The sequence below is a fragment of the Pelobates fuscus genome, chromosome 6 (assembly GCF_036172605.1).
Source record: "Pelobates fuscus isolate aPelFus1 chromosome 6, aPelFus1.pri, whole genome shotgun sequence".
NCBI classification, from domain to species: Eukaryota; Metazoa; Chordata; class Amphibia; order Anura; family Pelobatidae; genus Pelobates; species Pelobates fuscus.
This window is the reverse complement of record NC_086322.1, coordinates 254682164-254709836: the sequence shown is the minus strand read 5'-3', so window position 1 is coordinate 254709836 and position 27673 is coordinate 254682164. Positions and strand designations below refer to the sequence as shown.

The following is a 27673-nucleotide window of genomic DNA, read 5'->3' as shown; positions in this document are numbered from 1 at the left end:
ACTGACTCGAGTATAAGCCGAGTTGGGGTTTTTCAGCACAAAAAATGTGCTGAAAAACTCGGCTTATACTCGAGTATATACGGTATGTTATTGTATATTTGCTCCTTCCTATACATTCCGATTTCTTAATTTTAAATGGCCTTAATCTTGTATGCCTAGATGCAAGTTTTTTTTTTTTTATGTTAACCTTGCAATTTCAACCTGTAAAACTTGCAAGATTAGAGGAATATGTCATGCTTAATGACCACTACAATCTGTTGGTGGTAATGGTTCCAATGTAATCTGTCAAACAATTGAAGTATGGCTTCCAAATGATTTAATATTTTTCTATGAACATTACAATTATTTAATATTATGATACATATTTTTGTATATATATATATATATATATTAAATATTGATATTTTTATATACAATATATTTTCTAATAAATTAATATGTTGAAAAAATAATTGTAAAAGTTTATCCAAATATATTAAATTTGGAAAAGCTTATCCAACACTATTAAATCAAGGCCTACGTTTGGTGCTGCTGTCCACCCACGCTGCATTCAGTCTTCTCAGAGCTGGAGAAGTTTGGAGTAACTCAGAAATGTCCTTATTTTACATGAAAAAAATACATGGAATGAGTTTTAATAGGAAATATAGTTAGTTATTGATAGGATTAGAAATAATGAATTATAAGCAAAATAATAGTGTCCTTCAAACTTTGCTGTAGTAAAAAAAAAAAAAAAACCTCCATGTGCACCAATTACAACCTTGCAGACCTTTGGCATTCTAGTTTTCAGTTCCATGAGGTAATCTAAAGAGATTTCACCATATCCTTACTGAAGCACCTCCCACAAGTGGATTTGGCTTCATGGGCATTTCTTATTTACCATACGATCAAGCTGCTCCCACAACAGATCAATAGGATTTAGATCTGGTGACTGTGCTGACCACTCCATTAAAGACAGAATACCAGTTGACTTCTTCTTACCTAATCAGTTCTTGCACAGATTTGAGTTGTGCTTTTGGGTAATTATCCTGTTGATGGGGGAAATTGGCTCCAATCAAGTGTCTGCAGGGTATTGCATGGATTTGCAAAATTAATTGATATCCTTCCTTCTTCAAGGTCAGATTTATCCTGTATTAATCTTCTACTTTACTACCACCAAAGGACCCCAGATCATAATATTGCCTCCACTATGCTTGGCAGATGGAGTTCCGCATTCTGCCAGAATCTTTTTGGTCTGCGACTTATGAATGTTCTTCCTTGTGATCCGAATACCTATATTCCTCTTCCATAACACCTATTTTCAATCTCCCTCTGTCCAGTGTCTGTGTTATTTTGACCAACTTAATCTTTTCTTTGCATTGGCCAGTCTGAGATATGGCTTTTTCTCTGCAACTCTGCCTAGAAGGCCAGCATACCTGAGTTGCCTTTTCACTGTTGACATTGAGATAGTGTTTTGTAGGTACTATTTAAAAGCTGTGATGCGTCTGATTTTTAAACTAGACCAGGAGTAGGCAGCCTTTGGTACTCCAGATGTTGTGGACTACACCTTCCATAATGTTCTTACAGTCATAATGTTGCCAATGCATAAAGGTCAAAGTAGTGCACAACATCTGGAGTAATAAAGGTTGCCTACCCCTGCCACTCTAATGTATTTGTCCTCTTGCTCAGTTCCGCACCAGGATCTGACAATCCTCTTTTTAATTTGGTTAGAGCCAGTTTGTGGTGTTTTTTGAAGGGAGTAGTACACAGCACTGTACGATGACTTCGGTTCCTTGGCAATTTCTCATTTTGGGATAACCTTAATTTCTCAGAACAAGGATAGATTGATGAGTTACAGAAGAAAGTTCTTTGTTTCTGTCAATCATAAGCCTGCAAATGAATTCACAATTGCTGATGCTCCAGACTATGCTCAACTATCTGTTGAAGACCAGTTTTATTGCTTCTTTAGTCAGCACAACAGTTTTCTGCAGTGTTAACATAATTGAAAATGGTTTTCTAATGACCAATTAGCCTTTTTAAATGATACACTTGGATTAGCAAACACAACGTGCCATTTTAACATAGGACAGATGGTTGCTGAGAATGTGCCTCTGTACACCTATATAGATTTTCCATGAAAAAAAAATCTTCCGTTTCCAGCTAAAATAGTCATTTCCAACAACAATAATATCTATACTATATTTCTGATTAATTTAAAGCGGCACTGTCATGCCGAACTTACCTTTCCTCAATCTCTTCCTCTTCTCCCCCTCTCTCAGGATCTGTTATTCTTTTCTTCCTGTCTTCTTTAGTTTTCTTTAAAACCATAAGACAAAGTAGGGACTCTTTGTCTTATGGGATTCCTCCGCTTGACCAGCTCTGACCAGCGGAGGAGCAAAGTGTGCTTCATTTCCGCTGGTCAGAGCAATTTTCCCATGATCCCTAGCTTTCCTCCCTGTTCCCACAATACTTCCTGTCAGTATTGCCGAAAGTCCTGTCACTTAGACAGAACGCCGGCAAAACTGCCGAATTGCATCCTAACAGAATGAGCACCGTTTCTCCATTGGTGTTAGGATGCAATTCGGTACTTTGTTCGGATCGGAATTTCATTCAAATGAATGAAACTCCGATCCTATTCATTGCTGTGGCTGCATCTTGCAGTCGCTTAGTAGATAACTCCCTAATTCCCACGGTATCAGGGAGCTATCTACTAAAAGGCTGAAAGACCTAAACTGGTCTTTCAGCCAAATTTACTAACACCAAGTAAAAATGACTTGGTATTAGTAAATAATATGCCCCTACTCGCTATGCCGCGAGTAGGGGCATGTCTAGTAAGCAGTGAGCAGCCTGTGGCTGCTCACTGTAGAAAAAAAATAAAAAAAATATTGCCCCCCACCCCTAAATGACGGGTGGGGGCCGTAAAGTAAAATAAGGGAGGGAGACCTACTGTCCTCCCCCCCGGCCCCCACCCCTGGGCGGCGGGTGGGGGCCATAATAGTAGTAGGGGGGGGGGACCTACTGTCCTCCCCCCCGGCCCCCACCCCTGGCCGGCGGGTGGGGACCATAATAGTAATAAAGGGGGGGGGGGACCTACTGTCCTCCCCCCGGCCCCCACCCCTGGGCGGCGGGTGGGGGCCATAATAGTAATAAGGGGGGGGACCTACTGTCCTCCACCCCCCGGCCCCCACCCCTGGGCGGCGGGTGGGGGCCATAATAGTAATAGGGGGGGGGGGACCTACTGTCCTCCCCCCCCCGGCCCCCACCCCTGGGCGGCGGGTGGGGGCCATAATAGTAATAAGGGGGGGGACCTACTGTCCTCCAGCCCCCGGCCCCCACCCCTGGGCGGCGGGTGGGGGCCCTAATGGAAAAAAGGGGGGGGACCTACTGTCCTCCCCCCCGGCCCCCACCCCTGGGCGGCGGGTGGGGGCCATAATAGTAATAAGGGGGGGGGACCTACTGTCCTCCAGCCCCCGGCCCCCACCCCTGGGCGGCGGGTGGGGGCCCTAATGGAAAAAAGGGGGGGGGGACCTACTGTCCTCCCCCCCGGCCCCCACCCCTGGGCGGCGGGTGGGGGCCATAATAGTAATAAGGGGGGGGGGGGGAATCTACTGTCCTCCCCCCCCCCGGCCCCCACCCCTGGGCGGCGGGTGGGGGCCATAACGATAATGGGGTGGGGACCTACTGTCCTCCCCCCGCCCCCACCCCTGGGCGGCGGGTGGGGGCACTAAGTAAATTCCCCCCCCCCATCAAGGTGACTAGGGGTGCCCAAGCCCCTAGTCACCCACCCCCCACCCAAATAAAAAATGCCCCTACCTACCCCCCTCACCCTAAAAAATAGTGAGGGGGGAATAAAATTGCTAACCTGTAAAGTAAAATTAAACTTACCATTCGACGTCTTCTTTTTTCTAAAATCTTCATTTTTCAGCCCCAAAAAAGGCCAAATAAAAAACCATCATAGCCGTCGAACTAAAAATAAAATAAAAAACCCGAGCGCAAAAAAAAAAACCCGACGAAAAAGAAAAAACCCGAGCGCACAAAAAAATAATCCATCTTCACCCATGGAGGGCTCCGCGCAGACTGAGCTCCGCAGGGCGGGGCAAGGCTTATAAAGCCTTGCCCCGCCCTGCAATTAGCCTAAGAACACTCTGATTGGTGAGTTTAAGCCAATCAGAGTGCTCTTTGTCATTTTACAAGCGTGGGAAAGTTCTTTGGAATTTTCCCACGCTTGTAAAATGTCACAGAGCACTGTGATTGGATGGCTTGAAATCCATCCAATCACAGTGCTCTGTGTCATTTTACAAGCGTGGGAAAGTTCTTTGGAACTTTCCCACGCTTGTAAAATGACACAGAGCACTGTGATTGGATGGCTTGAAATCCATCCAATCACAATGCTCTGTGTCATTTTACAAGCGTGGGAAAATTCCAAAGAACTTTCCCACGCTTGTAAAATGACACAGAGCACTGTGATTGGATGGATTTCAAGCCATCCAATCACAGTGCTCTGTGTCATTTTACAAGCGTGGGAAAATTCCAAAGAACTTTCCCACGCTTGTAAAATGACACAGAGCACTGTGATTGGATGGCTTGAAATCCATCCAATCACAGTGCTCTGTGTCATTTTACAAGCGTGGGAAAATTCCAAAGAACTTTCCCACGCTTGTAAAATGACACAGAGCACTGTGATTGGATGGATTTCAAGCCATCCAATCACAGTGCTCTGTGACATTTTACAAGCGTGGGAAAATTCCAAAGAACTTTCCCACGCTTGTAAAATGACAAAGAGCACTCTGATTGGCTTAAACCCACCAATCAGAGTGTTCTTAGGCTAATTGCAGGGCGGGGCAAGGCTTTATAAGCCTTGCCCCGCCCTGCGGAGCTCAGTCTGCGCGGAGCCCTCCATGGGTGAAGATGGATTATTTTTTTGTGCGCTCGGGTTTTTTCTTTTTCGTCGGGTTTTTTTTTTTGCGCTCGGGTTTTTTATTTTATTTTTAGTTCGACGGCTATGATGGTTTTTTATTTGGCCTTTTTTGGGGCTGAAAAATGAAGATTTTAGAAAAAAGAAGACGTCGAATGGTAAGTTTAATTTTACTTTACAGGTTAGCAATTTTATTCCCCCCTCACTATTTTTTAGGGTGAGGGGGGTAGGTAGGGGCATTTTTTATTTGGGTGGGGGGTGGGTGACTAGGGGCTTGGGCACCCCTAGTCACCTTGATGGGGGGGGGGAATTTACTTAGTGCCCCCACCCGCCGCCCAGGGGTGGGGGCGGGGGGAGGACAGTAGGTCCCCCCCCATTATCGTTATGGCCCCCACCCGCCGCCCAGGGGTGGGGGCCGGGGGGGGGGGGGAAGGACAGTAGATTCCCCCCCCCCCCCCTTATTACTATTATGGCCCCCACCCGCCGCCCAGGGGTGGGGGCCGGGGGGAGGACAGTAGGTCCCCCCCCCCCTTTTTTCCATTAGGGCCCCCACCCGCCGCCCAGGGGTGGGGGCCGGGGGCTGGAGGACAGTAGGTCCCCCCCCCTTATTACTATTATGGCCCCCACCCGCCGCCCAGGGGTGGGGGCCGGGGGGAGGACAGTAGGTCCCCCCCCCCCTTTTTTCCATTAGGGCCCCCACCCGCCGCCCAGGGGTGGGGGCCGGGGGCTGGAGGACAGTAGGTCCCCCCCTGCTTATTACTATTATGGCCCCCACCCGCCGCCCAGGGGTGGGGGCCGGGGGGTGGAGGACAGTAGGTCCCCCCCCCCTATTACTATTATGGCCCCCACCCGCCGCCCAGGGGTGGGGGCCGGGGGGTGGAGGACAGTAGGTCCCCCCCCCCTTATTACTATTATGGCCCCCACCCGCCGCCCAGGGGTGGGGGCCTGAGGGGAGGACAGTAGGTCCCCCCTCATTCCCATTATGGCCCCCACCCGCCGTCCAGGGGTGGGGGCCGGCGGGGGAGGACAGTAGGCCCCCCGTCCCCCCCTTATTACCCTTTTTTTTTTTTTTTTTTACAGTGAGCAGCCACAGGCTGCTCACTGTTTAGTGGACATGCCCCTACTCGCGATATAGCGAGTAGGGGCATTGGGGAGATTTTAATCTCCCTTGTGCTATTATGGGGGTCATATTGACCCCCATAGAGTGAGGGGGGACATGGGGGGCTTAGGAAGTGGCGAGGAGCACTGCTCCCTGCCGCTTCTATAGTTACATATTACAAGGAGGGAGCTGCACGCCGGTAGCTCCCTCCTTGTAATAAACTGAACGAACAAACTAACACTGATACACAGTGATACACAGTGTTAGTTTGTTCATCTGATTTTTTCTATTCATTCATTCGTCTGTCTGATGAATGAATGAATAGGTGAAATTCCCGTTCGCATGTCCAGATGTTTCACTGGGCATGTGCGGGAATCTCACAGTCTATCTAGTGTGGGCAGATGACGTGTCCCACAGGGACTTCACCTACCCACACAAAGATGGCGGCGCCCTGAATAAAGATCGGGCAGAAAATAAAGAATAAAAAATAGGTAATGTGGGGGGCATAGGGGCATTTGGGGATGACTAGGGGGTCGATTGGATGTAGTTGAGGCGGGAGGGGGGTTAAAAAAAAAACGGAATCGGCATGACAGTGCCGCTTTAATGTTAATTTAATGGACAAAACCAAAAGCTGATTTTCTTTTGAAAACAAGGACATTTCTAAGTGACTCCAAACTTTTGAACACTAGTAGATATATAGATACATATTTGGATATATACATAGATAGACAGACTGAGTGAGTAGTATTACTACAATAGGGAATTGTATTACTTTTACTACTACAGTTAGAAAGCTTTAATTGATTAGCCAGCAAGTGACCTGAAAATGGATCCTTTTAGATCATAGGCAATGCTTTATTTAAAAAAAAAAAAAAAAACTGTGTTTAAACCAGTATCCATGGCCAAGTCTAAAAAATATGATTGTCTGCATATTTGCATGTAACTTTGGGATAGTTGTGCAAAAATCATTTTTATGGCCAAAACAGTCTTATCATACTCCTACTTGATTAATGCAAGCAATAGATAACATTCATTTTTGTATTCGCACTGCGGGGAGTTGTATTGTGTTTGTTCTCACCAAAATCTTTTTGGTACAAACACATACACAAACGTTCTCTATCTTTATTTATTTGGGTGGTCCCCAAATTGGTTTCCTGCTTAGGTCTCTGTTTTGATATAAAATGGTGTTTTAAATAGCATAATTACTGTAACTCACAGTAGAGGTTATAGTGTTTTTAGATGCCATTCCCCCATTCTTGACAAGCTGTATAAGAAAAACCAGGGCACTCCCTGCACCCAAAGAACATCTCCTCTGCTTTTTACTCAGAAAATGCAGAAGTCTAACTTCTGCATTATGTATCCAAAATCATCCAAATATGACACCAACGATACACTATGAACATTGGGTGAAAACACCCGACACCTCTTTGAACCATAACACTGCACTCTATTTCCTCAAATTGAATACATCATGACCCACAATCCTGCCAGTAATACAGAGATATTATGATTCACCTGCATCAGAGAATTCAACACAATAAGCAGAATGCATTTTCCTTTGACTGGACATGGCCCATACTGGATTATACAATGCCTGAAGTACATAATATCAACTATACTAAACATAACACTTCAATTTCAGAAATGGATTCCACATATGATTAATGTTGTATACTACCTGTCTTCTGATTCTCTAGCAGCCTGTTCATTGAGCTGTAAACTTGTTCAGGATGAATAGGAGCATCACATGTAATCATAGGAATTTCTGAAAGTTCAGCTTGTTGGGTCTTCCTGTCTATATCAGTTGGTATACGTGGATGAACGGTTGGGTATACATGTTTACCTAGTATATTTTTGGGAATCACCTGTGACTTTGTTACAGAAGACCCTGGTGGATTTAAGGCAGGCTCACAATTCACAGGTTCAAGATGGCAATCAGCATGATAAATGCTGTGAATTGACTGTGTATTGCTGACCGACGTGACCGGTGAGGTTTGTGATCTCCCTGCAAAATAAAACATGAATCTGCTTCCTTTCTGATGAGAGCTGACATCCACTTCATTGAGTTCAGGGCTTGCCTTTGGTGCTTGCAAATTTCCATTTTTTAGATGATAATGTTGATGGTTGTGGTTGTGAATTAGGTGGTGCACAGAAGATCTTCTCCTCTTGTTTACGTAAGTCAGTTTTTCTGTTTTGTTTTTCATTGGGCTGGATTTGAAACCCATTTTAAATAGAGCATCTCTGTAGAATTGGACAAGTTCTTTCTTTGCCTTGCAAACTATGTACACCAAATACTTTATCAGTTCATCGTAACAACTACCAGGCTCAGAAAAGCTGGCTAGGGTACTGGCACTTGAGAGAAAACGAATTCTCTGTTCTTTCATAAGTTGATTTTCCCTTTGCTTTGTTTCAGAAAATTGGGTTGCAATGACTACAAGACAAAGATTAATCATGAAGAATGATCCAATCTAGATAAGAAATAAAATATTAGATAAGATTAGCAAGCAGCATTTACATAAATGAGAAAAAAAAAGTGCGCTGTGCCTTTAACATCACACTATATGGAGGTTATACAAATATACATACATACACACACACATATATATATATATATTTATAATATAATATAGAGGGATGCACCAAAATGAAAATTCTAGGCCGAAACAGAAAATTCTAAATGCCCTCAGCCGAAAACCGATAATTACTTTTTTTCCCCCAAATGATTTTAAAATATTTTTTCTATAATTTTATAGAAAAGTTTATATGATATTAGACTTTTTATTACACTGTGAGGGAGGGGGTGACTAGTGACAGTGACTGAGGGAGTGGGTGACTGATGACAGTGACTGAGGGAGGGGGTGACAGAGTGACCGAGGGAGGGGGTGACTGGTGAGAAAGACTGAGGGAGGGGGTGACTGGTGACAGTGACTTAGGAAGGGGGGTGACTGGTGAGAAGGACTGAGAGAAGGGTGACAGAGTGACTGGGGGAAGAAGTGACAGAGTGACTGAGGGAGGGGGTGACAGAGTGACTGGGGAGGGAGTGACAGAGTGACTGAGGGAGGGGGTGACTGGTGACAGTAAGGGAGGGTGTTAGAAACACCTTTTTTTTCTCATTCCCTGGTGGTACAGTGTCCATGCTCAATGGTGGTCCGGCGTGAGCTGCAGACTGTGCTGCACCTTGCGATATCCAGAAGTCAGAGCGTTGCCGTGGTAACCTGCAGCAATGCTCTGATTGGCTAGAGATCGCGAGATTTAGCACAGTCTGCAACTCACACCCGGCGGAGCTGCAGACTGTACTGGCTCTCTCCTCAGGCAGACGGGCTCTCCGCCGGTCCTCCCTGTCCTCCAAAGTTTGTGTTTTACTTGTATAAAAAGCCCTAAGGTTTGGCACCCGGCACGTCAAAGAAATATTCAGTCTTAGTGCAAGGATTTTTTGTTTTTTGTTTGTATCATTAATAGGATATATATATTTGTGTCCAGGGCATTCTCATATGATATAGAATAAGATGGGTTGTAGAGATGTAGCTTTAGGAATAGTCGGTTGAGGTGTCCCGAAACCGACGTATGCTGTAGGCCGGTAAAAAGTGGGCTTACATAGAGAAAATATGAACAATGGGAGTGGAGAGTGGGGCTATTCGTCTGACCAACAAAGGTAAGTAGGGAAAGGGGGGAGTCCCTTTTTTGTTCGGGGCAATCTCATATGATATAGAATAAGATGGGTTGTAGAGATGTAGCTTTAGGAATAGTAGGTTGAGGTGTGCCGAAACCGACGTATGCTGTAGGCCGGTAAAAAGTGGGCAAAAAGAGACATATTAATGCAAAACATTATACAGGATCATAGTGCATTTGTTAACCATCAGGTAGACATTTTAATGAAAGCTTCCTAATTCCTGAATCGGCTGTGGTATGTAAGTCGCATAAGCTTGATTCCTAGCGGCCCCGTGTCTTAACGTGTGCAGGGATGTCTTGGCTATAGGCCGTGGAGGCTGCTCCTATCCTAAAGGAGTGCCCCGAGTAGTCGCTAGGGTTTAGTTCGAGCCCGGTGAATGAGTAGGTGGACATAGTGCATGAACTTACATGTGGTAAGGACAGTATCGTGCAGCGACGGTAATGGTTCAGTGGTGTGTATGGTGGCGTGCCCAAGAACATAACCAGTACCTTAACCGGGCACCCAGCATTGCTTGTAAGGTAGTAGGTTATATGCACTGGCTCGCCCATCTGACTCGTCTTAGTTTTAGGAAGGGACCGGACATAGTGGTCTGTATGTTTTAGAAGATAAGAGGTCAACAGGCACTCTTGTTTATGATGTTGGCCGCTGATAGTGAGTTATTTTTTTTGGCCTGAGAAAGCCATTAAAGGCTAGATAGGTAGCAGTTTTGATAACTGCATTGGTGCGTGGCTTGGAAGGTGCATGGTCGAGTGGTTCTGACATGGTTTGAACATTGTATGTCTATGGCCAGTATTTAGTTTTAGCGAGGAACGTCTGCTTGGCTATGTCTTTAAGTAAGGTATGGATGGGGTAGGAGGATAGGAACCCCTTGTTGTTTGGGAAGAAGAAATACATATAGTGCTGAATGCTCGTGAGATAAAGTTTAACCGTGTTGTGTGAGAATCTTTTACTTAAGGTGGCAAAAAGAGGCGAAAGCCATAAGTGGTGAAACCTCAAACCAGCTATCTAAGTGATGGTCCAACATGAAACGTATTGTATAAGTGGAAAACCCTGTAGCAAGCGTGTTGAGTGCTGGTGGACAAGGCCAGTTTAGGCAGAGCCCGGCTATGTTGGCGAGGTTCATGTAATCCATGACCTTGACCACAATTGACCCCCCTGCCATGGCGGCTGTCACGGCAGCTGCTACAATAGTTTACCATTACGTGTGGGTAAGAAAGTCCACCATATGTGTAGGTCTGCCGTGGCTTGGTTGTCTAGGGACAGCCCCTGATCATCATGCGGGAGTGTGGAAAAAGCAAAGCGGTCTGAGATGAAAGCATGGCCTGCGGTATGATGCGCATGGCAAAATTTAAGGAACCTGGTAGGGATTGTAGTTCCATGCGGTTGCAAGTACGAAGCAGGAGGTGGTAATTGGTGTTGTTGCGACTGTTCCTATTTCTCTCATGGTAACTTGTTGGCATGGATGCCGAGTCAAGTTGTATGCCCAGGAATGTAACAATAGTGTCTGGGTCTTCTGTGACCTTAGGCAGTACTGGGACACCCAAGTGTTCAGACATACTAATGGCTTCCTTGAAGCTTCTAGAGGGAAAGGCGTTCCTTTTGACCGTTCCTTTTGAATCATCTCGGGAGTGTATGACTGTGGGGCATCTGGATATGTTTAACCACAACCAGCAAAGAGTTCAATGAATATATTGAAGATTGTGGGCTGCTCTTGACCCGAAAGTTAAGCGGGAGAAGAAATATTAACTGCTGCCCATAAATGCCCTGTAAGTGCCAGTGTAGGGTGGATGGTGGCAGTCTGAAATGCGTTTGTGATATCAGTTTTACTTAACCAGGCTTCCCCCCTGCTTGAGTGATAGCTGTAATGGTATGAACAATGGTGGCATACTGTAATGAAAACTCCTCGGAGGGTATGAGGGAGTTGCGACTTGGGGTAGCAGTGGCGTGAGGTGCAGATAAGTCTATGATCAGTTACAGTGTGAGGGAAGATTCCCTGTGACAATCCCAATGGGATTGCGCCACGCTGTAAATGGTGTAGATCGGAGAGGCCCAGGTAGAAATCTTTCTGCCATTTCTTGGGCCATGCCAGCTGTTGGATGCTACTGTGATGACTGCAAGTTAAGGCATTCTAGATTCCCCCAAAAGTATATGGCAATATCTGTACGGAAGGCCTTTAAAATCGGAGATTAGGAAATCAACTAAATGTCTGGAAGGGTGATGAGTTAGAAAGTACTGGAAATGCATAATGTTTACAGACGTGAAGTAAGGTTCAGGGTACATTTATTGGGACACATGGTTTTTGCATGTGCCCTGACATATTGAGAACATATCTGCAACAGTCTGCATGCACTGAAACTACATGTGCCAACATGGAAATTGTTGCAAATCTGGGATTTGCCAAAGAGAATGAGACGACCCAATTTGTCTCTGGTAGTTCTCTATGTACTACCAGAGGTGCTAGAGCCTGGAGCCTGAAGCGTGATGGTCTGCTGTGTTGGGACAAAATTGCCGTGTAGGACTAGCAACATCTTCTCCAAGTAAAAGTGTGTTGACTCTAGCTGGAGTGTTAGGTAGAGAGAAATCCTTACCACCTGCTTGATACATACTAAAAAACATGAAGATAGCCATTATTATATGAACCCACAGTGTGCTAGTACTGGCTTGCTGGCGAAAGCCGCATGGTGAAACAATTAATCCTTTGTTTGGTGACAGGTGAGGCCCTGCTAGTTGCCAAGTGGCTTGAGAGGCTCTATCTATGCAATGGCGCGAGGGGATTATTGTGGCCACCAAACGTAGTGGCAGGATATTGGCCTCTCGGTGACTGTAACCAGAAAAAGGGGAAGGGAGTGACAGGTGATGCCCTCTCTATATACCATGCGAGGCGGCTAGCTCACGAGTGGCCCGATGGGTGTTTGCCTCTGAGTGTTGAGGCAGGGTGTTGGCCTCGTGGGACCACTATACGACAGGCGTAGATGCCAAGAAATGAGACCCTAATTGCCAGTACGCTAAGGATATACCCAGGGAGAAACAGAAAATGTATGTATATACCACATGAGCAGGTGTATGTACCTGGTAGTATGATTAGATACCCTTACTGGTCGCAAGGGTTATTAATACCTGTATCCCGGACGGGTAAAACAATGTATGAAAATTTAATATAGACATTTAAAAGCGTATACCCATATGTGTGTTATGCAAGTTTAATAGAGCAAAGGGCTCCGTCTCAATGCCCCTGTTTGAAGGAAATTAACTTGTCGGGAGTGTTATATCATGTGTGATATGGAATACAACTGTGCCCCGAAACATCAGTGTAGTGAACCATGACTGGCAGCTGAATAACCCAATATGTGAAAATACGTAATTGGAAGGACTTATATTTTAAGCATGCAAACATGCAAATATCCCGTATTAGACTCTGGAATCCTGCATAGTGCTTTAAATTGTATGTGCATTCTTGGGCAAATGTATGCATATTGTCAGTAAATGTAACTAAATGCCTATGTAGGCAGGTATGCAGGAATGATTATATCATAGCAAGCATGAGTTGTAAGGAAGTGTTATAGTGTCATTATAATTATAGTGGGAATGTTATGAGGGGAATAACCATATGTCTGAAAAGCCTGTAGTATACCGTTTGACAGATGGGAGTCAGTATAAAAGCGAAAATGCTGCAGTTAGTTTGTTTGCTTATGAAGTGAAATAAAGTCTGAGAAGCCTGTAGTATACCGATTGACCGGTAGGGGTCAGCATGTGGGCGAAAATGCCGTGGTTCGTTGGTTTGTACATGAAATGCAATAATGTCTGAGAAGCCTGTAGTACACCGAATGACCGGTAGGGGTCAGTGTGTAGGCGCAAATGCAGTGGTTCGTTGGTTTGTACATGAAATGTAATAATGTCTGAGATGCCTGTAGTACACCAAACGACCGGTAGGGGTCAGTGTCTAGGTGAAAATGCAGTGGTTCGTTGGTTTGTACATGAAATGCAATAATGTCTGAGAAGCCTGTAGTACACTGAATGACCGGTAGGGGTCAGTGTGTAGGTGAAAATACAGTGGTTCATTGGTTTGTACATGAAATGCAATAATGTCTGAGAAGCCTGGAGTACACCGAATGACTGGTAGGGGTCAGTGTGTAGGCGCAAAAGCAGTGGTTTGTTGATTTGTACTGTAACCCCTAGGGATTATGTCTAAGAAGCCTGTAGTACACCAAAAGACCAGTAGGGGTCAGTGTGTAGGCAAAAATGCAGTGGTTCGTTGGTTTGTACATGAAATGTGATAATGTCTAAGAAGCCTGTAGTACAGCAAAAGACCGGTAGGGGTCAGTGTGTAGGCGAAAATTTTTATTTTGTTTGTAGTTTTAACCGAACAGATTTTAACCCAAAAGATTTTAATCAAGAAAGCTTTTGAACAACAGATTTTTACATGAACAGTCAGGTGAGTATAAGGTAACGAAATAACCGTGCAAAACGAAAGGAAACCGTAAAGTGAGGACCCGTGCTGTACTGAACGCCGTGGGAACTAATCCTGGCTCGACAGGTGGGTCAACTTACGGTTTGAGAGTCCCCGAGACACCAAATGTGATGCTGACCGGAGAGAAAGCCACTGGATTAACGGAAAGCCCTGCTGCAGGATTCCTGGACACAGCTTGAAGTAGGAGACCTCATGTAGCAAAGGTGAAACCAAAATGGCGTCTTGTATGACCTGGAAGTGGATCTCATGCAAATGCTGACCTCGAACAGTCTATTCGTCTGACCAACAAAGGTAAGTAGGGAAAGGGAGGTGTCCCTTTTATAGGTCAATAGCACCTCCCACAACTTCAGACCATGCCTTCCAATATATATACATTTATTCCCACTTACTGTAATTTTTTTTTCCTGTTCATAGGCCATGGCAGCACAACAATGGGGGTAGCTCCTCCCTATCCCTAATAAGACAGGAACCTAATTTAAACATAAGGTATAAATAACACCTCCCGCTCTCATGTGCTGCCATGGACTATGACCAGGAAAAGAAAATTACAGTAAGTAGGGATACATTTTCCTTTTTCCTGGCCATATCTATGGCAGCACAACAATGGGTAATACCCAAGTGATAACCAAGGGAGGGAAATAAATACACAAGACTTCCAAATTATGAATGCAAAGTGAAAACACACACATCTTTCCAAGGACATTGGAAATTAAAAACTGATTGCCCACTATTACCACATTACCAGATTGACCTACTTAAATGTACCAAAGAAAATGCCTGAAAAAAGTATTGTTTGAAGACCAAGCAGGGATTTAACCTATAAGTTCCAGGGAAACTTGGTCACTGATGCTCAAGAGGGAGAAACGGCTCTGGTGGAGAGCTAACAGACCTTTAGGTACTGTAACCCCTAGGGATTAGTAGCCTGAAAATAGCCAAGACTATCCCTCTGCTGATGGCTTATATGGAGGCATGAATACATCTCCTGGTGCATTAGAATATATAAATAGACTATCAGTAGAAAGCCAGATAGTGAATCTATAGAAATAGATCTTAAGACATCTATCTAGGACAAGAGAAGAAAGTTTAATTACAGAGTCTTCATTACAATCAATAGGCTTTTAGAGTTTGAAGAATTATTTCTTCATTAATAGGGAGAGAATAAGCCACGTTATGACTTAATTCAGGAACAGATTGAGGATTATTCTATATTGTGAAAGACAGTAGGGTTTTATGCCAAATAGTGCTTGAAGATCTGATATCCTTCTGCCCAATGCTAATGTCACTGATAGAGCTAACTTAATATTAAGCAGATGTGGAGAGATAGAGTCTCATGGTTAAAAGGGGTGATAAGTCCACAGGAGCAATGGTTAACTCAGGGATCATATAAATACAGCCGACAGATATTTAGATTCCTCCATATAAAAGTCCCTTCATGAAAAGAGAAATCAGAGAGTGCAAGACATGTACCTCCAAGGTGATGTGGCTAAGTCCTAGATGAGTCCTGGATTGAAGAACTTAGAACCTCCTTGGTAGAAGGAATTTGAACGATTACCTAATTAGAAATAGACTAGGAAAAAAGGCATCCCAACTCTGTAAAGGTAAGCGCGGTTATATACATTTTTCCTGGCCTTCAGAAGGGTATTGATTGGTACACCTAAAAGACCCTTGTATTTAAGCCTTTCATTCAATATTTAAATCTTCCGAAAGAGGAGAGTAGCACTGGACCTGGTGGCAAAGGGAAGAACTCTTTTTGGAGATCCCATTGAGGTACTGAAGAAAATACACAGAAGTGAAAACTATGTTGATGTTGATGCAACCTATGCAGAAGAGAAGTTGTGATGTTAAGAATGTCCCTTTAATGAACATATTTGATTTTGGAGAAAAGTTCCTTAACCCCAGTGGATGGTATTCATAGTTTTCACACTCCAAGGAATTTTTATAGGAAAGTTAATATCCTCCCTTGTGCCATCATCATCCACTTAGATTTATGGTGGAGGACCTGGATCAAAACTTCCTCTGCTGAGGTAATAGGACAGTCAACATCCAAACTTGATAAGTCGTACTGCATTTTCTGAAGAGAGCTGTATCGTGCCTTGGACTGTGTCAAACTGTGTTCCCGGCTATACTCTGGACAGGGCGGGATCAAGGTGATTTCAGCTGACATTTATCTTTTACCATGAAGATGTAAAAATGAAAGTGTTCTTCCACTGTAACCTGAGAAAACTCTGGTGATGTGGGGCAATGGGTACATGAGAATAAGCATCCTGCAAATCTGTAGAAATCACCCCATGTACTAGGAATACTGCCTTTATGATGAAGAATGATCAAGAATCCTGTAAACTCATGAAGATCTAGAATGGATCTCCATTCGCCGGTTAGGAACAGAATATTTGTGTTCTAGGATCAAGACCATCTATGCTTCATGGAGTCTAAGAGAGATCCTGCATTGTTGAACAGGCAGAGTTGAACATTTAGCCAGTCTAAGTACTTCATCGTCTACTTAGGAGCAGAGTCCCAGGTACAAACATCTGATATCCCAATGGATGAAGACTTGTTGAAAACTGCAGTGTAGAACCATTCCTCCATAATAAGGATCCTAATGGTACTGGGAACTTGAAAAGATGCCCTGTTCTTTTTGACATCCAAAAGAAAGGCTAGAGGTAGAAGGCTCGACCTTAGAAGATTCTGTCAGATAGAAAGACTTATGGATTAAACAGTTCTACTTCACCCTCAATTTGGAGTGCAGTCTCCTATTGGGGGAATCTGCTACAAGGGATTGCTATGCTAGTCATACTCTCTTGCTATATCACTACTAAGCTCTTTTAAGAGCTTGTTCCTATTCCTGCTCTCTGGAATTCGGAGAGGTCGACCTACTGGAAGCTGGATCCTGGTCTTGGGTCCAGAGTGGGTGGAGACGGCGAGACCCCAACCAAGCTGCGGCGGTTCGTGGGGTCTGCAGTGGTTATGGTGTCAGGTGGAGTGCTTGGAGACCTCGGAAAGCACTAGGAGCATCCGTCAGCGGAAGGTACCTGGTCGGGGTGCCAACGGTTCCGTTACAATCCATATATATGCTCTCACATTAACTCTTTCAGCGATGGAATGTTAGTCAATTTCTTATTAGTCCTTGCAATCCATATGCTCTGTATGTGCATGTCTAGCCTGCTACCGCATTGGGTTACTGCAGGAATTATGGTGATGGCATAATCTTGGTACCCCTAGGGTCACAGCAAGTAAATCCATATGCTCTGTATGTGCATGCCCAGCCTGCTACCCTTTTGGTCACTGCAGGAATTATGGTGCTGCCATGATCTTACTACCCCATCGGGTCACAGAAAGTTAGAACCCCCGGTCAATAAAGGGATTTCTCCAGGGGGTCACCTTTGCACAGGGTCGTGTACTGGAGACTTCCCAAGGGAGAGAGGCCGAACTCCCTAGGGGCCAGAGGAACCAATCCTCAGGTAAGCCATAAAAGAAAAAGGTTTAAGTCCCGAAGTCTGTCCTAGGGATAGGACAGGAACAAAAAGACTGAGGGTGGGAGGGGTAGGAGGGGTTACTTATACCTTCTGTTTTAATTAGGTTCCTGTCTAATTAGGGATAGGGAGGAGCTACCCTGCATATGGGAAGAAATATTATATATATATATAGATGTAGATTGATGTAAATAGATGTAGATAGATGTACATATATATATATATATATATATATATATATATATATATATATATATATATACGTCCCAGGTCCCAGCACTCAATGCTCCCGGTCTTTTAATGCTCCGGTGCTGTCTCCAACCAAATTGTATACGATACCAGTAGAGAGCACTCAGGAGTCTTTCAAGGTAAATTTAATCTGTTGCTTTATTGAGCAATTACAAATTCACACAATGTTCCAGACTGGAACGTTGTGTGAATTTGTAATTGCTCAATAAAGCGACAGATGAAATTTACCTTGAAAGACTCCTGAGTGCTCTCTACTGGTATCGTATATATATATATATATATATATATGTATGTGAGAGTAGGACCTGCCAAAGATGGGGTACATTGACGTTGTGGCAGGCTTATGCAATGTATGATCATATAATGTAACTAAATCCCCATTATTTTTTTGCCTAGATTAGGTGTTTTTTAAAAAAACTTTTACAAACTAATAATATCTGTCAACATTGAAGTTGCTGTTTAGTAGATAGGAGAGTGCGCTGGATCTTGTGTATTGTTTATTGTATAATATGGCCCCCCGCAGCACCCCATTTAAGCATGTTTAGGTGAGTGCAACCATCCCCCCATTTTCCTATATATATTTGGGAGTCTAGCCAACTCCTTGGTTTTGCACCCCTCCCTGTTACAGGTGCCTCATCTCAGGTCCCTATTTAGCCTTGTACTGCAGAGAGCCTCAGATGGAATTTTTTCCCAAGTAAGTGGTTAATCTCATAAGAGCAGACATTAGACTGTGAGAGTAGGACCTGCCAAAGATGGGGTACATTGACATTGTGGCAGGCTTATGCAATGTATGATCATATAATGTAACTAAATCCCCATTATTTTTTTGCCTAGATTAGGTGTTTTTAAAAAAATACTTTTACAAACTAATAATATCTGTCAACATTGAAGTTGCTGTTTAGTAGATAGGAGAGTGCGCTGGATCTTGTGTATTGTTTATTTTATATATATATATATATATATATATATATATATATATGTGTGTATATATATGTACATATATATGTACATCTATCTATCTATAGAGTTATAGATACATACATGAGAAGAGGAAAGGAAATCAAGGATTAGTTAGATTAAAAACAAAAGAAGGAAGGTATGTAGAAGAGGATAAAGGTCTAGCTCACTGCCTCAATGAATATTTTTGTTCAGTATTTACAGATGAAAAGTTAGGAAAAAGGACAAATGAGTAATTTGTTACATGTGATTTTACAGAGGAAGATGTTCTATTTCAACTGATAAAAGTAAATACAAATAAGTCAATGGGACCTGATGGAACACACCCAAAGTTATTAAAATAGCTTTGTGGTATACTAGCAAAACCATTAACAGATTTATTTAACCAATCAGTGTTAACAGGAGTAGTCTCAGACGATTGGAAGTTAGTGAATGTTGTGCCCATTCACAAGAAAGGTAGTAGGGAGGAGTCTGGCAACTATAGGCCAGTAAGCCTTACTTCAGTTGTGGGGAAAGTAATGGAAACCATGTTAAAGAATAGGATTGTTGAAAATCTAAAAATACATGGATTTCAAGATCAGAGACAACATGGGTTTACTTCAGGGAGATCATGCCAAACTAATCTTATTGATTTTTTTAATTGGGTAACTAAAATAATAGTGTGGTGCAGTAGACATTGCTTACTGAGATTTCAGTAAGGCTTTTGACACTGTTGCACATAGAAGGCTTATCAATAAACTGCAATCTTTAAGTTTGGATTCCAATATTGTTGAATGGGTAAGGCAGTGGCAGAGTGACAGGCAACAGAGGGTTGTAGTCAATGGAGTATATTCAAAGCTTGGGCTTGTCACCAGTGGGGTACCTCAGGGATCTGTACTTGACCCATTCTCTTTAATGTTTTTATTAGTGATATTGCAGAAGGCCTTGATGGTAAGGTATGTATTTTTGCTGATGATACTAAGATATGTAACAGGGTTGATGTTCCAGGAGGGATAAGCCAAATGGCAAATGATTTAGGTAAACTAGAAAAATGGTCAGAGTTGTGGCAACTGACAATTTAATGTGGATAAGTGCAAGATAATGCATCTTGGCTGTAAAAACCCAAGGGCAGAGTACAGAATATTTGATAGAGTCCTAACCACAACATCTGAGGAAAGGGATTTAGGGGTGATTATTTCTGATGACTTAAAGGTAGGCAGACAATGTAATAGAGCAGCAGGAAATGCTAGCAGTATGTTTGGTTGTATAGGAAGAGGTATAAGCAGTAGAAAGAGGGAATTTCTCATGCCATTGTACAGAACACTGGTGAGACCTCACTTGGAGTATTGTACGCAGTACTGGAGACCGTATCTCCAGAAGGATATTGATACTTTAGAGAGAGTTCAGAGAAGGGCTACTAAACAGGTTCATGGATTGCAGGATAAAACTTACAAGTAAAGGTTAGAGGAACTTAACATGTATAACTTGGAGGAAAGACGAGACAGGGGGGATATGATAGAAACATTTAAATACATAAAGGGAATCAACACAGTAAAGGAGGAGACTATATTTAAAAGAAGAAAAACTACCACAACAAGAGGACATAATCTTAAATTAGAGGGACAAAGGTTTAAAAATAATATCAGGAAGTATTACTTTACTGAGAGGGTAGTGGATGCATGGCATAGCCTTCCAGCTGAAGTGGTAGAGGTTAACACAGTAAAGGAGTTTAAGCATGCGTGGGATATGCCTAAGGCTAACCTAACTATAAGATAAGGCCAGGGACTAATGAAAGTATTTTTAAAAATTGGGCAGACTAGATGGGCCGAATGGTTCTTATCTACCGTCACATTCTATATTTCTATGTTAAAGGCACAGCACATTTTTATTCGGGTATTTTAGTATGTTTTTAAGCTTAAGTCCATTGAAAGGTGCAGCTTATTTTATTAATTTTATTTAAAAAGTTAACAGCGCCATTTTTTTAACTTGTTTCTATATATATATATTTAGAATTTACATGAATGCATACTAACATTTAAAACAACTAGTAAGTAAGTTAGATAGTAAGATCCACTAATGACTTTTCATATATATCACAGGCACATTATAAAAAATGTATTCTATAATAATAAAGAACACCAGCAAAATTAAACAAAAAAGCAACTTACTATAATTAAAAGGATAAAATAGATGAAGTTGTAGAAAGAATGTGCATCCATCACAAAATACATAATATCCACCCAGCCTTCCAAAGTAATAACCTGGCAAAAGAGAAAAGAGCCAATATAATTAGCATGATTTGTTTTAAAATACTGTTAAAGGGTCTAAGTATGAAAATTACTTTTTGAATAATTGGCACTTTTTTATGTGCAATCCCCACACCTCTACTGACTGTCAGTCACTTTGGACTAAAATACGTTCCATAATTTAAAGGAACACTGTAGTGTCAGGAATACCAACGTATTTCTGACACTATAGTTCTAAAACCGCTGTTAAGGTCACTCTTTGTCCCCATTAAAAAGGTGATTTTACTCACCTTTTTTTCCAGCGCATGTGGCTGGCTCAAGTTCAGCCTCCTTGGCTGAGATCATCAAATTTTATAACCTCAGCCAATCCAATGCTTTCCCATAAGAAAGCATTGGGAGGATAGTGTGCATGCACAGCAAAATGCTGCACTGCGCCAATCATTATCTCCTCATAGAGATGCATTGAATCAGCACCTCTACGCAGTGCATAGATTGCAGGCGAGTTAAACTGCAAGTTGAAACTTTTTTAATTTTAATTTTTTTTAAAGTAAAGGAGCCTATTATTCTAAACTGATAAACTAACACAGACAACTTAAAAATGTATTAATATTTTCAATCAAAGTGTTCCTTTAACACAAGCACAGTAGAAAATACAATAATAGTGTTTTTTTTATTTATTTATAAATAATGTAAAAAAAAATAGTAAACAGGAGAATTCTTATAAAAATAATTTTTAAGGTATTGAACTTATATTTTAAGCCATACAATTTGGCTCAGTTTGACAGCAGTACAAAATCAGATCAAAAGCTCTGGAGGAGTTATGTCATTGGAAAGTGAAAAAAATATATAGTTTATATTACTGGCAGTGTTTTCTTAATGGTAAAATGCAGTATTATAATGTGTGATAGCATCACTGTTGCATCCCAGTTTACAGATTATTTACAGACAGGCAACATACACCCCTACATTCACATACACAGACAATTCGTTCAATGTTTCAATGCTTTCCCACGGGGAAGCTCTAATGCCCATTAGGTTCTCAGATCGCCATGACATTGCGGGAGAAGGAGAAACAAGTGAAATTAAAATAAAACCAAATTACTTTAATACAAAATCAAATGAGAGCTGGCTGAAATATATCAAATATTATAACTTAATAAAACCACCTGTGGCAAACCTAGCCACTTCTGGACACTTAGGGTGAATATTTCATTAACTGTTGCTATGCTCGTTTTATATGCAGTGTGTAGCATTCCTCTGAATATTAAATCAGGTATGTAGTTTTATGTAAAACTGTATATTTTGCTGTACAGAGAGATAATGTGATTAACAGTACATTCTTGCACAATTATCTCTCCTGTACAGCAAGGCATGCTGGGAAACAGCCTTGCAGGCTAAGTTCCCCACACAATCCTCTGTAGTAAAACCCCTGCAATGTCATTCAGGAAACCCCTTGCATGGGGTCTTGCATAAATACTGTCACCGTGGAATAAAATGACAGTTGACAGTTGACTCCCAGACTATGTGTCGTCTAGTCCTTGGGGAAGAGGGATTATTATTACGCTGCCTGCTTTTTACCTGCTTTATCCTGACTACCAGCGGAGATACCATGGATTATACTGCTACTCCGCTACACCACCTACACAATTAGTAGAGTGGGTGGAGGGAGGGGAGGGTTAATTCTAGAAGTAGAATACTTAATAACTAAGGAGGTAAAATGATTATGTCTTATTTTTACAAAGTTTATTACAAAGCATAACATATTTTTGCATTAATTTCTAATAATAGTTGTTTTAACACCAATGAACAAATATAGGCAAGGTATATCGACAAAACATAATGATAAGGAGCTAATTTACACTACATAGGTGCAGCTAAATTTATAGTTGTATATTTTTTTTTTATTTGACAAAATTGTTTTAGCGTCATCTAGCTGGGAAGCTCGCACCTTACCTGGGTAGAATGCTCTCCCAGCTGTTCCCACCTCCTATAACCTCCAATCTGGTACTAGCACGATATTTAGCATACAAAAATATAGTGGCTCGATCCTCATTTTCCTATAGAGTACCGCAATTATGGAATAACCTCAGGGACACAGTCAAATCTTCATTCAATCTAAAATCTTTTAAGAGATCTATGGCAATATACCTCAGCACAGAAAGCTTGTGTCATGGTTTGATTTATTTATGTATATATTTATATATATATATATATATATATATATATATATATATATTGTATTTTTTGTAATATTGTCTTCTATTGTAACAATGCAATGTTTTGTGGACCCAGGACATAACTTGAAAACGAGAGAAATCTCAATGTATCCATCAAGGTAAAATATTTTATAAATAAATTATGATGTACATACGGAGCCTAAATCAACACTCACAGCAAAATGCATTTTAACTTATTCTTTATCAATATTTGATTTCAAATCAATTGCAGTTTGTCAGAATTTTGGGCAATCGATGGGTTGTCAAAAGTCTATAATGCCAAACCACTATATGAACATATCACGAAATAAACAACACAAACAATGGCCAAATGTTTGGTGTTCGTTGCACACAAAAAAAATAGATTTCCGATGGTTAAGGGAAAGCCACCAAATAAAAAAAAATAAAAATAAAAAATAATAATAAAGAAATAAAACAGGGTTCAGCCGACGAACACTTAAAATACACAGCACAGTACACACTCAATACTAGCCTCTATGACAGCACAATACACACTCAACTACATAGGAAGTCCACCTCCACCAACAGCCTTCTACACTGGAATAGTCACCATCCCTACAAGTTAAAGGCTTCAATTCAATATGGTCATTACTTATTTGTACGTAGGAATTGCTCCGAAGACAAAACTTTCTTTCATGAATGTAAAGACTTACGTTCCTGTTTTAGAGCCTTAGGTTATCCCAAAAGAGTCTTGAAATAGCCCTACCAGCAAGTTTGTCCTAAAAATAGATTGGAAGCTACAAACCAGGTGCATAGCCACATATGATGCAGGCTGGCCAAAAATGCTAGAAATCATGAAGAAAAACTGGCCCATACTAACTCACAATAAGGAGCTACATGAGTCTTTACCATTACATCCATCTTTGACTGCACAGAGGCCAAAACATTTTAAGGACATATTGGTACACAGCCATTTGGACTCACACCAAGTGAGCCACTCATGGTTGAATGAAACTAAAGTCACATACAGATGTGGATAACGTAAGGCTTGCCAATACATAAGACCTTCCAAACTTACAGAGTCAAATCAAACTGGAATAAAAAATATATACAAATGCTTTGATTAATTCTGGTAACACCAAATTAATATATTTGATTTCATGCACGTGTGGAAAACAATATAAAGGCAAGACGTTCCAACTGTTTATATTCTGTCACTAATCCCAAGACCCTCCCTCCTGTAGCAAGGCACATCATAAATTTCCATAACTCTAATACCCCACATTTAAGTTTTCAAGCAATTAAAAAATTGCAACTCAGTTCCAGGAAAGGTGACTTTAATCTACGTTTACTCCAAAAAGTCAAGATGGATTTTTAAATTTAAAAGTCTTGCCCCTCGTGGACTAAATGAAGAGTTTAATTACACTTCATTTATCCACCAATAATTTTCACTCTTTTATTGAGACAGAATCTCGTTATTTTAACTAGAGCACTTCAATATCTGAATCTTGTGGTCAATATCAACCATAATCACTGCTCTATTACAGCAGTAATTGCAATTATAGATATTTAAATATTATATTGTGATGATTTCCAGTAGCACGTCTCTGTGATATAATATTCAACCGTATTTGGTCACCTCCTCCCCCTATATATGTTTATAATTTTATAATTTTATTTTTATTAAAGAACTGTGGGGAGGTATTCATTGTTAGAAGGACAATTATTATTCATTCTTTGGTCTGACATTGGCATTTTTCCAGTCCAATATGCCTCATTATATTTGCTTTACAAGTCCCCAATAATATGGCTATTCTGTTTGAACATCGATGGTTAGAGAAAATAGTACTGGCATTTATGGATTTTATAAATACATCCAATTATCATGTACAGCATAAATATCACGAACAAGAGTTACATTAACTAATAAATGGCCACTCTTTGTCCTGTGTCCGAGAATTCAATCACTACTTAGGATTAGAGGTTTCTTTCCTTTAAAAGGGACCTCTATTATAATCAACAGGTAGTCTTTTCTGTGCAATGATCATCAAGGTTGCATAGTAGACCTGTTGGGGAAATCTCCCGGGTTGTTTTTGAGGAACTTTGAGATTTCACCGCTTTATGTTTTATATATATATATATATATATATATATATATATATATATATATATATAGATATATAGATATATAGATATATATGATATATATGATATATATGATATATAGATATATAGATATATAGATATATAGATATATAGATATATAGATATATAGAGATATATAGATATATAGATATATAGATATATAGATATATATATTTATTCATATCTCTTTCTAATTTCATAATTTTTTTTAATATAATTATACAAATTCAGAACAATACAATACAACAAAGACACAGTTATGTGTTTATATTAGTAACATAGTGTTATGACTTTTTGTGTAACCATTGCTTATATTTTAGATTAAACTATTACCTCACATGACAGACATAACATCACAAAACAACATTTGGCATTATATTTTCTTAGCTTTTCCCTGCGGATGAGACTAGAGTGTCTATGGATTCAATATATCTTTATTACCAAATGATTCAAAATATATTCTATTCTATTCTTTATGTTATATTTTTAAACAGAGGCTTTTTGCTACTCTCTATTTATTTTTGAGCTGTGGACTTTACGTTCAGCTCTAAACAAATCCTTAGCATTTTGAATCAAGTGATCTGTTCTCTGATTCCTGATAACCTTTTTATTATTATTTTCCTTCGGCTATTTCATTTATTTATTTTCTTCTCCAGCCATTGGACACTTTTAAAAATCATATGTAGGGGGGCGGGGCCTGACTGCCATGGAGGGAAGACGTGCCTAGCTAGAGCTCCTCACTGGAAACAGCTAAAACGGCATTTCTCACCCACAAAACGCACTAAAGCATAATTTCGAGCGACCCACCTGTTATCAAGCCCCACGGTGAACCGGTAATGCGGCCCGTGAGCGGACACTGAACAGTCAGCACTGCCCACAAGGGCAAAAGGCCCGGTGAATACCGGACGGGAGAGGCGGCCGACCTCCCAGTCTGGGGCTCCCCGGAGTCCGGCTGCTACAAATGGGTAACCCGCAACCCCCCCCCCCCTTGGACCGGTGGGGGTGATCCCGGTCCACCTCGGGGGACCCTCTACAACATGGCAGTACCCTTGGGGGGGCGAGCCGGAGAGCCGCAGAGCCTGCCTAAGATGGCGGAGACCACGCAGGCACCAATCAGCCACGAAACACAACACGACCCAAAGTCCAGCCTGGACCGAATCTTTCAGACTTTTGGCGTAAACTCGAGAGCAAACTGCACCAAGGGGACCTACAAACAACCGAAAGCCACTTACCTCGACAACCTCCACATGCCCTGCAGCACAAGCCAGCTACTCCAGCAACCAAAGTCACAAGATGGCGGCACAGAGCTCGACACTCACCTCGCGTACGCAAAGCAACACAGCGGAGGGGCATGCAATATATTTAAGTTTCTCATATCACACACATGTCTCACAGACACCACTTCAACCACACACCTATACACGTTGGACAAGCATGTATCACTTATGCCCTTGATGTAGAATTATTAAAAAACCTTTATTAAACCTGTATTAAATTTCTCCATTAACTCCATCTAACTTCATTATATGACAGGTTTTCCTAACAGCATTTAGAATATTAGACAGAGAATGTATTTTCTAGAAGAATATGACTCCGGAATTAACAAGTTCCTGTAATATGTAACAATGTATGCCATAGCTAGGTCACAAGGAAACTGCACTAATGAAATGTCCATTCTCTAAAAAGCCTTGGAACTAACCTCGAAGCTAAACGGTGCCAAGTACTCAAAATGGCTGGCTGCCAGATCCCCCCTCCCATCGAGCAAGCCTCGTGCTAAACACAATGGCGCCTAAATCTTATGTCCCATCCCTGTAAGAGATGACGACAGTTCATGATGGGAGGATGCCTAACTGACCACTTAGTACTTGAGCCAATTAATAATATAGATGGGAGGGCATTTGACATAGCCACTTAACACATAGACCAATTAATGATGTTTATTTGTTGTTATCTTGATATTCTATGATGATGTAATATTGCCTTTAAAAGGGTCTGCATACCAGCTTTTTAACCAGATGCCATTACATTTTCTGAAGTTCTTTTTAACCTGAACTCCATGTGTCAGTGTGAATTTACTTCTGCGTATACGCAATTTAATCATCTCAGATTTGGACAGGAACAGATAGTCATTCAAACATATTTAGCGCGTTCGCGTTCGCGTTCGCCACGGCGGGCGGACACATGCGCAGTTCGATCCGCCCCCTATTCGTCATCATTAGGCAAACTTTGACCCTGTGCCTCTCGGTCAGCAGACACATTCCAGCCAATCAGCAGCACTCCCTCCCTTCCACACCCTCCAACCTCTCTCCCAGCATCCATTTT

The 27673-nt window shown here is 41.6% G+C and overlaps 1 protein-coding gene across 1 annotated transcript in view; it reads right to left on the bottom strand.

Moving 5' to 3' along the window:
* CACNA1G (calcium voltage-gated channel subunit alpha1 G) overlaps positions 1-27673 on the bottom strand; it is a 428561-nt gene that overhangs the window by 297134 nt on the left and 103754 nt on the right. Inside the window, exons 6-7 of the mRNA XM_063458969.1 lie at positions 20952-21044; positions 7669-8458 (exon numbers count right to left, since the gene is read on the bottom strand). Of these exons, the coding sequence (XP_063315039.1) occupies positions 7669-8458; positions 20952-21044 (883 nt within the window). The remainder of the gene's footprint in view (positions 1-7668; positions 8459-20951; positions 21045-27673) is intronic.